A 17,004-nucleotide genomic window follows, 5' to 3' on the forward strand; every position below is an offset into this window, starting at 1 on the left:
GCTTTCAAGGGCCACGTGCTTTCAGCCTGGCCCCTGGAGGGACTGGAGACGAAGGTCCATCAGGCACGTGGTCTGCCGTGTGTATGTGACTGACTCCCGCTACAAACCCTGTGCTTCACAACTCAGGTGAGCCTCCCTCGGTCGCAGTATTCCATGGATGTTATATACCACTGCCACGAGAATTAGACGTGTTCCCCAATCCACTGTAAGACCAAGGATGCTGGTATAGGAAAGTGCCTTCCTGTGTGTTTGAGCCATCACTTTTGGCCAAATCACGTGGAAATCGAAGCGTTTTCCGTGGCTGTACCGTGCTGGTGATCTGAAAGAAAAGTTATTGAATATTCTTGCTGGATTTCAAAGGAGGAAGATCCAGGTGTCTTTACCGATGTGTAAAATCGACACTCTGGTGATTTGGGGCTGCACTGGGATAGGCTGTCACCAAGTGGTGGTCATGCCCCAGAGAGAAGGGGCCAGCTGGCAGACACAAATTGCATTTCACATGCACACGGTGCTGTCGCTTCTTTTGTGCCCATGTGTGAGGCTCCAAGTGTTTGGCGTCATCTGTTTACCTAGACTCCTGGCTAACACAGGGCGGCTAATCCCCACATGCTGTCACCCAGCCAATGCCTAATTTGTCCAATTAGCAACCTAATTTAAAAAGCACTGTGAAAATACCACTGCAATGCTATATTGCTTTTGCCCATCTCCCTCCTTCCTGGTACATTTCTCCAGAGTAATTTTTACTCGGTGCCTTTGCTTTGCAGTGAGCTGCTCGCTCCCTGGGGCCTCATTACGGATACCTTCTATCAGTCAGTCTGTTCTTTTCCTCCCTGCCTTTTGCGATGTCTTGGTTGTCACCTTCCCTGACAATCCGTCGTTCTCCTAACAAAAAGAGGAATTTCAGGGTGAAGGACGTAGTTTTTGAGCACTTAGTATACGTTGGGCGTTATGCTAAGAACTTTGCACAGCTTGTGTCTAGAACATCCCAGAGGTGGGTACTATTCTTGGCTCCATTTCAAACATGAGAAAACCAGGTTAAGGGGCCTGGCTTCCAAGTGTGGAAGCCTGGACCCCAACCCATGTGTGGACAGCTCCTGAGCCTCTCCTCTCATCTTCTAACTCCATGGACCCCTTCATCATCACCTTGGGGTCCCTTGGTGACTCCTCTTCTACCTCCTTCTCCGTAAGTCCTGGACATTTTAGAGACATTTGGAATGCCCCGTACCGTGTCCTTTTTTCCTCCCTCTGGTTCATACCCAAGGTTTCCCATCTTTCCTCTCTCTGTTGACTTCCAGGTCTACACTTCTGCAATCAAAATGGCACCCTCTTAGCTCATTGTGTGTGAACCGCCTCTTGCCCTTGAATTGTTCTGCCTTCTGTATCCATTGTGGCTTGATGTGTCATTGGTATCAAGGACAACCTTTTCTCTGGGACAGCAGGCACTAAGTGCTGCTCACTGTATGGTCCACAGACTACTGAGGACGCTGTTCATACAAGATGGGTATGAGGCATTTACTTGGTAGATTATACCAAACAAAAAACTCTAGCAGGTTCCTTGGGGTCTAGAATTTGAAAGTCATATTAATGCCATTAAATGGGTTAAATATCAAGAATCGGAGCCAGTGTTCTCTGTGTGTATAACAAAAGATGATGGTCTCCCAGGATTGCTTGCGACTTCCTAGGTTTACATTTCAAGTGATCCAGTCAGTAGACATGAGGGTCAGTCAAGGCAGGTTGGGCTGATTCTAGCTTTCAGTAAATTATCCACCCATAATGAATGTTCCAAATGTGTGAAATATGTACCTGTATCCACCTGTCATCCTGGTTATTATTGGTGACTGTGGTGAGCTGAGCAAGGTGTCCACAACCAGATTTCAGAACTGGGGCTCATGGTGTTGTTCTCAACTGGACTTCCCTGGCTTTGCTGTCCCCACTGCCATCTTGTTGGGCTTCTCTGGCTTTCTTGTCCCCATTACTGTTTTGTTGGACTTCCTTGGCTTAACTGTCCGCAGTACTGTCTTGTTGGACTTCCCTGCTTTGCTGTCCCTGCCACCATCTTGCCAGGCTTCCCTGGCTTTGCTATTCCCACTAATGTCCTATTGGACTTGGCCAATTACCTTGGCTGTCCCCACCACCATCTTCTTGGAGTTCCCTGGCCTTGCTGTCCCCACCACCATCTTGTTGTCCATTGGTCCAGCTTTGGAAACTCAGATCTGCCTCAGTGCTGCTGGGACAAGAGACCTGGAGAAAAACCAACATGGCGCTTGGACAGAAGACCCAGAATTGTGATCTGTAGGCACGTCTTCCATGAAATGACCTCTGGATCCCTCAAATGAAGTGTGAGCCCCACACATTCACCTGGCATCAACGTGGGGCACCATGCATACCTGCAGGCAAAGTGTAGGTGCTCTGTTGGAAGAACACCATGCATCCTTAGTCTCTTTCCTTATTAGAAAGTGAGGGATGGGAAGGGAAGACTGTGTAGCACGTGGCATCCCTAAGTGGAACTCAACCTCCTCTGTGCAGATTTCATGTCTCAGATGACTCCTGATCTGCAGTCACCACCTGGAGGTCACAGAAGGAGAATAAGCTTCTGGGGACATAGCCGTTGGGGTCCCTCGTGACACTGCCTAATGATTTTGAGCCTGAAAATCCACTCTGATGAGATTTTAAGCCCATTCAAGCATGTTTTCTTGCAGCCCTGACTCTGGGCGACGTGGGGCCATGTGTATTCTGACTTCTGTTTTTCTCTAGAGTACATCTGAATGTCTAGCCTCTGGCCGCATGTGAAGCATCTACTTACAGAGTCATTTTCTGTCACCGTGAGGACCCGTCATGGATCATCATTAGCTTTAAATTAGAAACAGGTGCAGAAGCAGGTTCTAAAGATAAATAGGATGCATGCAAGAAGCAAGCCACAACAACCTGGCATATGGCCTCCCTGCTGGAGAGAGCCGTGACCCAGAAAGGCAAGAAGCTGATGGTCAGCGCTTTGGAGGGCTTGGCACCCACAGGGTTACTTAGCCCTGTGCCTTGACAAGACAGAGATTTTGAAACATCCTTGATAGCTTCCGTGCTGTGTCGGCTGAATATGCCAGAGCAGACATAAGACCTGACACGCACATGGTCTTGTATTTGCCGCGTGGCTGTAAACTGGGAAGGCCAAAGTATATCCTTGTGTCTCAGTGGTGGAAGCACTTAACAACAGTAAGTGTTTGGCGTGATTCCAGCACTCCCGTGCTGGGTTTGCCAGACAGCTTTATGGGTGATGACAAGCAGGTTTAGCTGGAGGCTAATGCTTACGGGTGTGTTCTCGGTTGACACATGGTGGCATTTACAGCTCAGATGAGCCCCCCAAAAAGGAAGGCATTATCCCAGTCTGCAGATGATGACCTGCTGTTAGAGTGAATGTTTGTCCCTCCAGAATTCACACGTAGAAACCTAACTCCAAATATGTTAGGGGATGGGCCTTTGGGAGGTAATTAGCATTACATGAGGTCATGAGAGTGGGACCCCCATGATGGGATTAGTGTCCTTATAAGACAAGACTCCAGAGAGCTTATTCTCTCTCTCCCATCTGCCATATGAGGACAGAACAAGATGGCGGCCATTGACAAGCCACGAAAACTGCTCTTGCCAGACACCAACTACACGGGCAGCCTCATCCCAGACCTCCAGCCTCCAGCCTTCTCATCTTTAAGTGCCGTGGGCTCTGGTGTTTGTTATGGCAGCCCCACCAGACTGATACCATCCCACAGCTTGAAGAGATGGAGGGACCTACCCAAAGTTGCCCAACCAACAAGTGCCTTGGAGGTAGAATGGGACTCAGGCAGTCGAGCTCTGAAGCCACTCAGTGATGGGGTTGTTCTGTCCCCCTGGAGATGGACCACATCTTTCAGGGAACGTGTGTGTGAATGTGCATATGTGCATTTGAGAACCTCCGTGGGAAGCTCTTGAACCAGGTCAGGGGACAGTCTTGCTGGTGGCCTTCCTCTCCCATTAACATTGAAGTCTCCCCAGCCACGGAGACGAGGAAACTCTTAGGCCAGGAAGAAGCATCTTTATAAATGAGAGACAAGACCATATCCCTCCAGGTATTACTTGTGAATCTCAGAAATAGGGGGTCTTCCAGTGTCTGATCTGCCATGCAGAGTTTGGTCTGTCCTCATATGAAAAAACCGAGAGACTGAAAACTATCAAGTCTTCCTAGATCCTCAGAGAACAGCAGTCACAGGGCCAAGTGCTGTCCTTGGAACTGGAGACACACACACACACAGGTGCACATAGGTGCATGCTAAGAATCGAGGGTTAGTGGGAGCAGAAGCTCCCAGGGAGTCAGGCACAGGTAGGGATGCTTGCAGGGTGATTGATGACCTTCTGGAGTCTGAGTGTGGACAAGCCTGAGAATTTGGAATCTCTGGGACTCAGTCTGGTCCAGATGGAGGGGGCTGCACTTTTAGGGAGATCCCCCTGCAGGAGTGCCGCCTCGTTCCAATGATGAATATTGGAGAAATACTCCATCCTGCGGTGGGAGGGGATAGGAACCATTTTGGAAAATGCCCAGAGAATTCCTGTCCCCTCCTGTCCTCATGGGGAACTGTTTCACCAATACCCGAGTGGTCTGTGGGGAGTGAAATAGCCAGTCTGGAATTTGACAGATACTTTGTGTGGATGAGGGAAGGCGATGGTGTTTTCTTAGCACTTCCGTCAAGGTACCAGCAAAGCCATGTGTGGTCTAGGAGACACCACTTTGTTCTAATGTGGCTGGCTTCCCTGCTCACCCTGTGCAGACATCCTCACACTGTGGGGCCCTGGTGCCACGGATGACCAAGCCAGACCATCTGGTTGGAGGAGCCCACATAGGGGACCCCTTCAGCACAGCTAACCTGGATCTCACCATCCACAGGCGTTCTGGGTTGAATCGTGTCCCCAGAATTCATATGTAGGAGTCCTCAGCCCCCAGACCTCAGAATGGAACTGTATTTGGGTATAAGGACTTAAAAGAGGGGATTAAAGTAAAATGAAGTCAGTAGGGTGGGTCCTGGTCCATAACATGGGTCTTTATAAGAAGAGAAGATGAGGACATAGACACACAGAGGGATGACCACGTGAGGACATGGGGAGAACACGGAGTCTACATGCCCAGGAGAGAGGACTTAGGAGCTCAGCCCTGCCTGGATTTCAGACTCCCAGCCTCAGCCCGCCTGGATCTCAGACTCCCAGCCTCAGCCCCGCCTGGATCTCAGACTCCCAGCCTCCAGGACCAGGAGAGAATAAATGTGTGTTGTGTAAGCCTCTCTGTTCACAGTGCTATTACCACCAACCTCGTGAACTCATATGACAGGAAATCCAAACATCGTTCCCTGAAGAACATTACTGCTAAAATCATTACCATTTGGGTATCTTGAAATTGGCAAGAAAAAAGCAATTCAGATAGGCTGCAGGCAGAAAGAAAAAAAAATCTCAACAAAAACCCAAACAAACCAAAAACCTAAAACTGATTGGATGGAGTCAAATATTATGACAAACGCGAACATTTTAGGTCTGCACCTTGAAAATGCTGGCAGATCCTTACAAAATAAGAACTGAGTTGACATTCATTTTCTAAATAGATAACGAGGACTTTCTTTCTTTCTTTCTTTCTTTCTTTCTTTCTTTCTTTCTTTCTCTCTCTCTCTCTCTCTCTCTCTTCCTTCCTTCCTTCCTTCCTTCCTTCCTTCCTTCCTTCCTTTCTTTCTTTTGTTTTTTTTCTTAACAGAGAATATTTTTTTTTAACTGTGGTGCATGTTGTCTGTTCGGATCTGACACAGAGGAAGAAGACAAATACAATCCCCCTGTCTGTGTGTGTGTTTCTGTTTAAGATGCTGTATCCATATGTCTAAATTGTTTGCTTTGCGAGTGCCTCCAAAGATAACCCCAAGGAAAGGACAGTCAGTGGCTCCCAGGCAGGAAATGCAGAAAGGGGAGAGACCAGTAGGGCATTTCCCCCCTGACACAACAGACATGCCCATTGACACAGTTCACCTCACTGAGAATACTGTGTCTGTGTTTTCCGATGTTCCTTCCGGGAGTTTGCATGCTGCCCCCAAGCATCGCTTCCAGCCAAAGGCGCCAGTTGACCTCCTACAAACCCGGTGGTGTGCAGATGTGCTTTTGAATTTATGAATTTTGTAGACAGTGTCGTTTCCAGGCTGATGGCTAGATGTGAGATCGTTTTGCCAGACTTCAGTACTTCTGACGTCTCAAGCTAAGGGTTTAACATGCGGTTATTTGAATGTGCTGATAATTTTTTTCTTTTTTTTTTTTGCTATTTGAAAGATTTCTAAAAGTACGTAAATGATATATACCTTTATATATTATCTACTTTATTTTTTATTATGTTATGTTAGTCACCATACAGTACATCATTAGTTTTTGATGTAATGTTCCATGATTCATTGTTTGCATATAACACCCAGTGCACAATGCAATACGTGCCCTCCTTAATACCCATCAGTGGCCTGTTCCAGTCCCCCACCCCCCTCCCCTCTGAAACTTTATCTATTTGGATTATATATAAACATAATAACATACAATATAGGGGAGCCTGGGTGGCACAGCAGTTAAGCGTCTGCCTTCAGCTCAGGGCGTGATCCCGGCGTTAGGGGATCGAGCCCCACATCAGGCTCCTCCACTGGGAGCCTGCTTCTTCCTCTCCCACTCCCCCTGCTGTGTTCCCTCTCTTGCTGGCTGTCTCTATCTCTGTTAAATAAATAAATAAAATCTTTAAAAAAAATAATATACAATATAATATAATACATAGTATGTATCAAATGGTACATATAATATATATTGTGTTATATATTTATTATATTTATATAATATTTATTTTATATATTTATATCACATATAATGTAACATATACCACAATAAATATAATCTACAAATATATATAAATATAGCATATACAAGTTCTGTATTTGGGGCACCAGGGTGGTTGAGATAGTTAAGCATCTGACTCTTGGTTTGGGCTCAGGTCATGATCCCATGGGTCATGGGATCGAGCCCTTCAACCAGCTGCACACTCATTGCGGAATCCGCTTGTCCCTCTCCCTCCCCTTCTACTCCTTTCCCCACTCAACATGCTCTCTGTCTCAAATAAGTAAATAAAATTTAACAGAAAAAAAATTTCCATATTTAATATGTAATAATATGTACCGAAAGCCTTTGGTTTGGCTGATGTCTGTGACACTACAGTTAGAAAGGGTTCAGATCATCCGATACTCTTTTCGACCTGTGGTCTTATGGCTGCATTAATCTGAGAGCATAATAAAGCACGACTGACATTTTTTCAGGGTGCGTTGAAGACATACATGCACCCCAAAGTGTTGTGCCACAGCACCCATTTGAGCCCGGGTTTCTGTGCTCTCTCACTTGGCGACTAACGCCTTTCTCACTAGCTTGCCGCAAAGCCCGCGTCAGTCCCAGCACCCTGGCCAGACTTCACCGTCATCCTTGGGCTCTTCTCAGCCGTGTGATGCAGAAGGAAACAGTTCCTTGGGAGAAAAACAAAACAAATGAAAGACAGTCCCCTGCGCAAAAGACATCCACCGTTGGGCAATGCTGCAGTTCTTTGGAGGAAAAACAAAGGGCATTCTGGGTCTTGATGGCGTGTGTTCTCCGGGAGGGTTTAACCACGTTGTTGAACAGGCTCTGCCAAATTTTTATGTGTGCTTTACGAGCGTGGGAGGGAAATGATGCGGAAAATCGAGGTGGCACCCCAACAAAATGAGAGTCATTACCATGCAGATGCTGGGACCGCATTCCCTGATCTGATCATCAGGCCCCCGGGTGTGCTGCTGAAGGACGCGGGGCAAGGCGTTTGGTTCAGGATGAGAAGTGCCGTAATTTCCAAGAGAGACAAATAATACCGGGATGCTTTCATCTTCCCCTTGATGGGATGCATAACGGTTTCAGGGACAATGATTTGGGAGGCAATACTCACGCTACGCCACCTCCCTCATGAAATATTCATAAAGTAAACACAGAGCACCAGGCACCATCATTGCCTTGTTTGTCTGCAAGTCGGCGGAAAGAGGAGAGGCCAAAACAAGCAACGAAACGAAACCAAACAAAATGATTTCTAGTGCTTAGGTAACATAAAACAAACAAAAACCCAAGACCTGTTACTGAAATTGATTCTTGCCTTCTGTTTTTATGAAATCAGTCCAAAAAATTTTCCCAAAGTGTAAGCATGATAAGCCAACGGTGATGTTTACAGAAGTGGTAAATTCTGGAGTTCCCCATAGTGCCCGAAGAATTTTCAAAATCCGACATTTTTGGAATGTTTCGTTATGCCCTCTATGTCTGAAAAGTTGATTAATTGTGTAATCAATTCATCTAGAGATTATCAGAGTCTGGATGTCTTCAGGGGAGCTTGTTTAAGAGAAGAAGGAAGGAAGGAGGGAGGGATGGAGGGAAGGAAGGGAGAAGGAGGAAGGGAGGAAGAAGGGAAGGAACAGGGGAAGGGAGGGAGGAAGGAGGAAGGGAAGGAGGGAAGGCAGGAAGGAGGGAGAGAGAGAAGGAGGGAAGGAGGAAGGGAGGAGGGCAAGAAGCAGGGAAGGAAGGAAAGAAGGAAGGAAGGGGGAAGGAAGGAAGAATGGAGGGAAGGAAGGAGAGAAGGAAGAAGGGAAGGAAGGAGGGATGGAGGGAAGAAGGAGGGAAGGGGAAGGAAGGAAGAATGGGGAAGGAAGAGGGGTAAAATGGCGAAGGGAGGAAGGAAGGACAGAAGGAATGAAGAAGGAGGAAGGATGGAGGGAGGGAAAGGAGGGAGGGAAGGAGGAAAGGAGAGAGGAGGGAGGGAGGGAGAAGGAAGGAAACTGGACCCCAGTCCTACAAATTCAGGGAACTGAATTTCACCTACAACCTGAATGAGGCTGGAACAGGATCTCGAACTACAGCTGAGACCCCAGCCCCATCTGACACTTTTTCAGTCTCCTGAGACCCTGAGCCAAGGACCTGGCACTCCCTGACCCAGACTTCCCATTTAAAGAACTGGGACATAATAAGTGGGTGTCATTTCAAGCCAGTACACATGGGATATGTTGTCACGCAGTGTAGCCATCTGCTACAGCTGGCCCCTCAAGCCCCCAGTCCCGCCCAGAGGGAGGACAGACCTATATGTGCAGATGCATCTATACTCCCTGGGTTCAAGCTGTTCGTCTGCTGTCTACACTCAAGTAACCACACTCCCTTCTCACCAGCGAGCAAGAAGGGTGAGCCTGAGAGCCTCCGAGGAGGTCAGATGCCGTAGATAGCAATTCTCTTGATGTCCTAAAAACCTGGTTACGTACAACTATTTCACTGTGCTTCCCATGTGGCTGATGCTTGTCCTTTCTACCTGCTTTGTTAGCACCTCTGGCTGACCCATAATACCACCACTTAGCATGCTGGTTCCATGGGCACAGGAGGGCGTTTCTTGGGGTCCCATTTTCCCCCATTCCTGGCCACCAAGCAATTCCCTTGAAGCATTTGAATTTTTTTTTTCATGACTGAGGTATTTATGGAGGTACCTGTGTATTTTAGAGCGTCCAAGGTGATTTTTTTTAAGGAAGTGGCATGATAATTTCTTGTATGTATACATTTCGAAATGATCACCGTATCGAGTCAATGAACACATCCATCATCTCACGTAGCTTCCACTTTGTGTATGCAGTGAACCCACTTGTGACAAATGGCAGGATCGCCTTCTGTTTCAAGGCTGAGTCATATTCCCTTACGTGGATGGACCACCTCTTCTTTGTCCATCCATCCATCCATCGATGGGAGCTTGGGTTGCATGCATTCTTGGCTGCTGTAAAGAATGCTGCAGTGAGCCTATCTCTTTCCTCCCCTGCTTTCATTTCCACTGGATGTGTCCCCAGACGTGGAATTGCTGGATCACATGGCAATTGTATTTTTAACTTTGTGAGGAAACTCCATGCCGTTTTCCACGGCGGCTGCACCAGTTTGCATTCCCACCCACAGTGCATGAGGGTTTCCCTTTCTCCACATGCTCACCAACACCTGTTACCTCTTGTCTTTTTGGTCATTAGCATGCTAACAGGTGCAGGGTCACCTCCCCTTGGGTTTTCGATTTGCATTTCCCCCATGGTTGGGTATGGAGACATTGGCATGGGATCCGAGCAGGAAACCCCTCCTTAGGAGTTAAGTTTTAAGAGGCACACCATGCTGACCAGCAGGCACGAAGCCCTTGCTAACGTCCTTGTGATGTTCTGATACCTAAGCCATATGCAGCATCCACATCGCACCTGCATTAATGAGCAACCCATGAGCATCAGGGCTGGTGCAGCCCTCTGGGTGCATAAAGCAAATTAGATCCGCAGGAGGACGGTTCCCCTCCTTGGAGAAGGAATTGTTTCCAAGCTCTTTAGAAACCCCTGTTTCCATGCAACACGCTGAGTGCTTCCTAATCGGCTGGTCTATACATTGGTTCCATTCTGCTTTTTCCTCTTTATGTTGAAAGCACTTTCGGGGGCACCTGCTGTTTTGTCTTGGGGCACGTCAAGTGTGTTCTGTCAGTTTCCACTTTCCTAATCAATGTGGGCATCACAACCGTCTTCAGGCTCTGTAATCTGAAAATTCCACACATGTTGACGAGAACGCGTACCAAACCTCATGAGTCATGTTGTTGTTGGCTTTTTTGGGTGGTGGCTGTTGCCGTTTTATGCTTGAGCTGCTTGGGCTCGAATCTGCAGGGTCTTACAATGCCGGGTGGGTGGGACAGGTATCTCTGGAGAGAGAAAACCAGTTGAGAACACCAAGAGAAATGGGTTTCCCTGGAGGTGGCGTGGGTACATATGCGTGGGCATGGACAATATCTGTCTGTAGTATGGACTGTCTGAGGAGGTGTTTCCCTTGACAAGGACGAGCCGACACTCATGGCGCACAGAGGGGTGACGGGTTGCTCTTTCAAGCTCCTTCTAAGACAACATCCAGTCTCTAAGACGTCTTTGGTTAAGGAATGGGAGTCTTCAATACAAAAGGCTGGGCAGGTGACTGAGGACGAGCTGCCCCTGCCTGGCTGTGCCCACCGTGTCCCTGCGAGGACGGGCAGCTGTCGCATGCAGGGCCCCAGGTCTCAGATGCTGGCCGTAAGGCTGGGTCAAGGTACTTGGGTCTTTGTAGTAGGACTGACCCGATAGAACGCTCTGAACAGTACCATGCACCCTGCGTGTTGGAAAGAGGGGGGGTGGTGTGCCACGTGGAGCTGCGTACTGTCTGAGCTGCCGTCTGGGAGAGGCCTTGTGGGACCCCTCACAGGGTCCTGGGCTCCAGGATGGGCATCTGGACAAGTCCCCGAGCCTCGTTCCAGACGGATGCCCGAGGCCTGATGCCGTTCTCTGCCCGAGGCCTGATGCCGTTCTCTGCCCGGACGGTGTCAGCACAGCCTACTTCTCCGGGGGACCTTCCCTCCCTGCACACCCCGCCTGGAAATACAGCTCCAACGTTCAGCATTGGCAGCGGGGCCTCAGAGCCAGCAGCGGGAGGAAGAAAACGCTCCTTCCTTCATTCACTGTGTTCCCTCCCTGCCAGGGAGCTCTGCCTGTCTGGCTGTCTGCCTGCCTCTGTCTCTTTGTCTCTGTCTCTCTCTGTGTCTGTCTGTCTCTGACTATCTCTCTGTCTCTGTGTCTGCCTCTGTGTCTATCTTTCTGTGTCTCTCTGTGTCTCTGTCTCTTTCTGATGGTCTCTGTGTTGCTGTCTCCCTGTCTCCCTCTGTCTCTGTCCCTATCTGTGTCTCTCTCGCTCTCTGTTTCTGTCTTTATCTCTGTGTCTATCTTTCTCTCTGACTATCTCTCTCTGTCTCTGTCTCTCTGTATCCCTCTATGTCTCTGTCTCTCTCTGTGTCTGTCTGTCTCTGACTATGTCTCTGTGTCTGCCTCTGTGTCTATCTTTCTGTGTCTCTCTGTGTCTCTGTCTCTTTCTGATGGTCTCTGTGTTGCTGTCTCCCTGTCTCCCTCTGTCTCCCTCTGTCTCTGTCCCTATCTGTGTCTCTCTCGCTCTCTGTTTCTGTCTTTATCTCTGTGTCTATCTTTCTCTCTGACTATCTCTCTTTGTCTCTGTCTCTCTGTATCCCTGTATGTCTGTGTCTCTCTCTGTTTCTCTGTTTCCCTGTCTCTCTGTCTGTTTCTCCATCTCTCTGTGTTCTGTGTCTGTCCCTCTGTCTCTGTTTCCCTTTGTCCCCATCTCCCTCTGTCTCTATGTCTATCTCTGTCTCCCTGTGTCTCTGTGTCTGTGTGTCTCTCTGACCATCTCTCTGTGTTCTGTGTCTGTCCCTCTGTCTCTGTTTCTGCCTCTGTGTCTATCTTTCTGTGTCTCTCTGTGTCTCTGTCTCTTTCTGATGGTCTCTGTGTTGCTGTCTCCCTTTCTCCCTCTGTCTCTGTCCCTCTTGTCTCTGTCTCTCTGTATCCCTGTATGTCTGTGTCTCTCTCTGTTTCTCTGTTTCCCTGTCTCTCTGTCTGTTTCTCCATCTCTCTGTGTTCTGTGTCTGTCCCTCTGTCTCTGTTTCCCTTTGTCCCCATCTCCCTCTGTCTCTATGTCTATCTCTGTCTCCCTGTGTCTCTGTGTCTGTGTGTCTCTCTGACCATCTCTCTGTGTTCTGTGTCTGTCCCTCTGTCTCTGTTTCCCTTTGTCCCCATCTCCCTCTGTCTCTGTGTCTGTCTCTGTCTCCCTGAGTCTGTGTCTGTGTCTCTCTGACTGTCTATCTGTGCTATTTCTCTGTCTCTGTGTCTCTCCGTCTCTGTCTGTCTGAGCTGTCTCCTCTCCCTATCTCGCTGTCTCTGCCTTGGTCTCTCCATCTCTGCACATGCACACAGAATACTGCCCCCCACCCCCGTGATGGACACTTCTGGAGGCAGGCTCCTCTGTGCTGCAGACCTAGAGAGCAGGATTTCACGTCTGTACAGACTAGCGCAGTGTGTGCATAGACAGCCAGCCGCCACGTCTGCTTCTAAATTTATTCTTAAGAGGAACAGAGCAACGTGTGAGGGGCAGGGAGTGCTAAGGAAACTGCCCTCCTTCTGGACCCCGGCACTTTGCGGGTCCCCATTCCTTCCCTCTGGAAGGGAGGGGGGCATAGCCTCCAATAGCTGCCCCCCTGCCCTGGGGTTTGCCCGAAGTCGGTGCAGCGCCTGGCAGCTCCTGGAATGTGCTGTTGGGTCCCGGGGCGGCTCTGGCTGCCCCCGCTCACAGCACACGTGTGCCTCGCCTCCTGTTCCAGACAGAGCAGGACATGGTTTCCTAGCACCAGCTGACCCTGGACACCGGGGACAGGTGTCTTTGCTGTTGGGACAAGGTTGAGAGCTGTCATTTCCCACTGGGGAAGCCCCTTCCCACAAACAATGCCTGTCCACCTTTCGGGAAGCATGCTCTTCCTGAATTCACCCCCATTCCATCGCGAGGGGTAGCAGTTAACGGGCAGCTGAGTGAAGTCAATCCTAGCTTTTTCTGCCGGCAGGCATCTTTAAACAGATGACCTCTCCGGAAATGATCTTGTGCTCTTTTCCCTCCTGTTAGACACATTCGCTTTTGTTCAATCCCTAAGAGTTTTTTAATTTACATGTGTGTTCGCGACTTTTTCATCTGTGCGTATAGATGTTACCAGCGGGGTCAAGTGCTTTCCAGATTTTGTCTCCCCCGTCCCTTTTTGATGCCGCCTCTTTGCAGATTTTTAATAATCAGTATTTTCACAGAAAAGTATTCATTTCCCTGAAAGTTTCATCTTTTTGTTATCAATTTCACATATTAATATGGAGAGAATTAGGAACCCATAATTACAAAATCTTCCTCATTACAAAAGACTCGTTCCTATTTGTAAATTTGCATCCTTCAGCCTTGTCAAGTGTCTTAATCACAGCTTTCTCGGGTCCTTCTTTCTTTTCTTGTCTCTCCAAGCTGTCAAATGCTCAAAGATAGACCCTCGCTAAGTCTCCTGTAAGAACTGGGATTCTCGCTGTCTCTCCCTGCATATGTAGGAATTCTTGAGAAATACAGCGCAATGTTATGTTACTCTGAAGAGAATGTGGTGGGAAATGGCACAGCTCTACCATGGTGCATCATATCGATTGAGCATTGAGATCATAGCTAATAATTCTCTGTGTCCCATTAAGTTTTAGTCTTGAGATATCCCTACTTTGTAGGAATGAGGTCCTTCCCCCATTGGGTTTGCATGTTTGTTTGGTAACTTTTGGCCTTTTTTATTCCTAATCCTCACTTTTCAAAACTATAATCAACATATAGAAGAATTTATCTCCCCCTCACCGCCCCACAGTGGGAGGCCGCCATATTGGTTTTGAATGAGGACCAGTGGCTCAGGGTTCACATCTCCTTCCTGGGTCTTCCATTTTGTCTGTGTGGATGACTGGTATACCTCGTATTTTCCACTCATCTATTTGGCACATATGGTACTTCTTGCCCCTGAGGGGTACATTCAAGTCTCTCAAAAATTTCTGTAAATATCCAAATAGAAATGGAAGGTATCATTGATGGCATTCCAGGTAGAATGGAAAATACCACCTGTGTCTCCTCCCATCTCCGACTCCCAGGTGCCCTGCTGGATCAATGACCCTCGCCCCGTTTTCCAATCACACTGTGGGGCTTGGGCGGTGGAGGAAATGCAGATTTTAGGTGGATATGCCAACTGAGCCCCTAGCAAATGAGATTTCCTGTGTCTTGTGTGAGCTCAGTCCTGGTGCTTCTGTTCAAGTGGCAACTTGCCTCGTATGTTCCCGTTGTCAGGGATGGACTGTGGGATGAGTTCTAGTCTGCAGTGACTGCTCTGCCCTCCCCAACGATGGGGCCTGGTTTACGGGCTCAGATTCCCTATGCAACATTAGCGCCCTCTGCCATGCGATCCTTCCCCTTTGTGCTGGTGATAACTCTGCAGCCATAAGGGTGAGGGGGAGCGGTTCCTGAATTAAGGTAGGAAAGCAGGTGTTTATCGCCATAGCGTGCAGAAATGGGGCCAAGCCCTTCGGCTGCCTCACAACGCAATGATCTCAAAGTGGAAAGGTGGCTTTCATGTTTCTGGCTGGTTAGGAGCCCTTTCCTCCAGGGAGCAAAGAAAAAGCATCTTCTGACTTTACAAAGATGTAGTAACATTGCTCTGGTTCTGGAAGCTGGGCATGTGTGTCTACCAACCCTGTTATCATCGGTTCCAGTTATTGAAAGTAGTGTAGCCTTTTAAAAAAAAATTATATCCTCGTGAATATGTTGGGGAAGAACTCGAATGGTGTCTCAGGAATGCCTATCCAGATGGCACTGTATTCTAGAAGAGCACTTCCCAAACCATCTGTGGCAAGACTCCCCTTTCCCAAATCTGTCACCGATTCATACCGATGTAGATGGGGCAGACCTGAGTTACTAGAAAAATTAAATTTAAAAACATGCAACATGGAGGCCTCCAGTTTTGCCTTTTAAACATCACTGAATTCAGCAAACATAAAATGACTGTTGATTTTTTTTTTTTTAACTTTCTAAACACTCTTCTCAATGTCAGGCTCTGTCTTATGGCAGACTGGTAACCAACACTTCACAGGATGGCCCCCATCTGTAGATTGCACTTGGAGGGGGCTTTGATCCAGAAACATGCGCACCCCCACTCCCACCGTATTTCTTTATGGAAAATACTGAAAAGGGGTACTTCCTCGTCCTCACTGGCCATGCGACTTGGCACGTGTAGGCTTTGTTCTTCACACTGAAGGAGCTGGGGACTATAGACTATCTTAAAATGTCCCATCCAAGTGAAAGCAAATATATATGTTCCAAAATACATACCCTCCCAACCGAGGGTTTGTGGCTGGCTCTCCTGCATTGTGATAATTTTTTAGACTTCTTTATTGGTTTTAGTGGGGGGAGAAAGAGAGAGCAAGAGAGGGGAGTGACGGAGGGAAAAGGATGGAGAGAATCTCAAGCACACTCCCTGCTGAGTGTGGAGCCCCACAACGGAACCACTCAGGTGCCCCTCACCCCGTGTTGTGATATTTAAAATGTTTTACAACAAGCACGAAACAACAAAGCCGTGAAGACACGTCCCGCCCCTGGGATGTGTGCCATAGAGGGCATTGGTTGTTGGGCATGGGAGCTGTGTTCCCCTCTGTTCTGGGGTCTTACGGCCCCCACGTCCACATGAGCACATTCCCAAGAGCTGGTCCCAGAGACCCAAAGTGATGTCACCATACAAAGACCATCATGCCGCAGGATGACCCAGCAAACTGATGTCAGCTCGGAAGGGCTGTGTGCTCCAATTCCCCTCTGGAGCTCAGAATGCCTTTCCAAACTCTGTTATTTGTTCGATGAATGCAGTTCCTTGAGGTTATTGGTCTGAGGCTCTGACATTCCTCCAGCCTGTTGGCCAGGGCCTGTTCTCAGCTCCCCAAAGCTGCTGGAAGGATCTTGCCCCATGGCCTCTCACAATATGGCAGCTTACTTCTTTAAAGCCAACAGGAGAATCTCTCTCTTCTGCCAGCCTGCTAGCAAGAGGAGACTTACCTAAGGAAATGCGGTCATGGGAGTGACATCCCATCATCTTTGCCGTATAAAGGAGCCTACTCACAGAACTGACATTCCGTTTTTTGCCTTCTTCTGTTGACGAGAAGCAAGTCACAGGTCCCATCCACACTCAAGGAGAGGGGATCTTCAAGGGCATGACTCATGGAGGGTCTTCTCCCTGCTTTGTACCTTCATCTTTAAAATCCAGTGTCACTCCCCAGGTGGGATGGAACTTAACTTATTTAGGAACCATCGTAACTTCCATGGTAGGTCGGAAGATAATCTGGTGTTTCTGTCCTTTTGCAGTGGAGTTTTTGTATTGCGATCTGGCGTCTCTGAAGTCCATCCAGCAATTCGTCCAGAAGTTCAAGAAGAAGAAAATCCCTCTCCATGTCCTGGTCAATAACGGTGAGTCCTGGGGAAATCCAGACATTAACTCTGATACAGACATGCACGGTAGCTGTCCCGGGAAAGAAG

The 17,004-nt window shown here is 48.3% G+C and overlaps 1 protein-coding gene across 1 annotated transcript in view; it reads left to right on the forward strand.

Annotated features, from left to right (window-relative positions):
• Positions 1-17,004, forward strand: part of DHRSX (dehydrogenase/reductase X-linked) — a 141,440-nt gene that overhangs the window by 91,659 nt on the left and 32,777 nt on the right. Inside the window, 1 exon segment of the mRNA XM_040635035.1 lies at positions 16,834-16,935. Coding sequence (XP_040490969.1) covers positions 16,834-16,935 — 102 coding nt within the window.

This window comes from Ursus maritimus, assembly GCF_017311325.1.
Source record: "Ursus maritimus isolate PB19 chromosome X unlocalized genomic scaffold, ASM1731132v1 scaffold_X1, whole genome shotgun sequence".
NCBI lineage: Eukaryota > Metazoa > Chordata > Mammalia > Carnivora > Ursidae > Ursus > Ursus maritimus.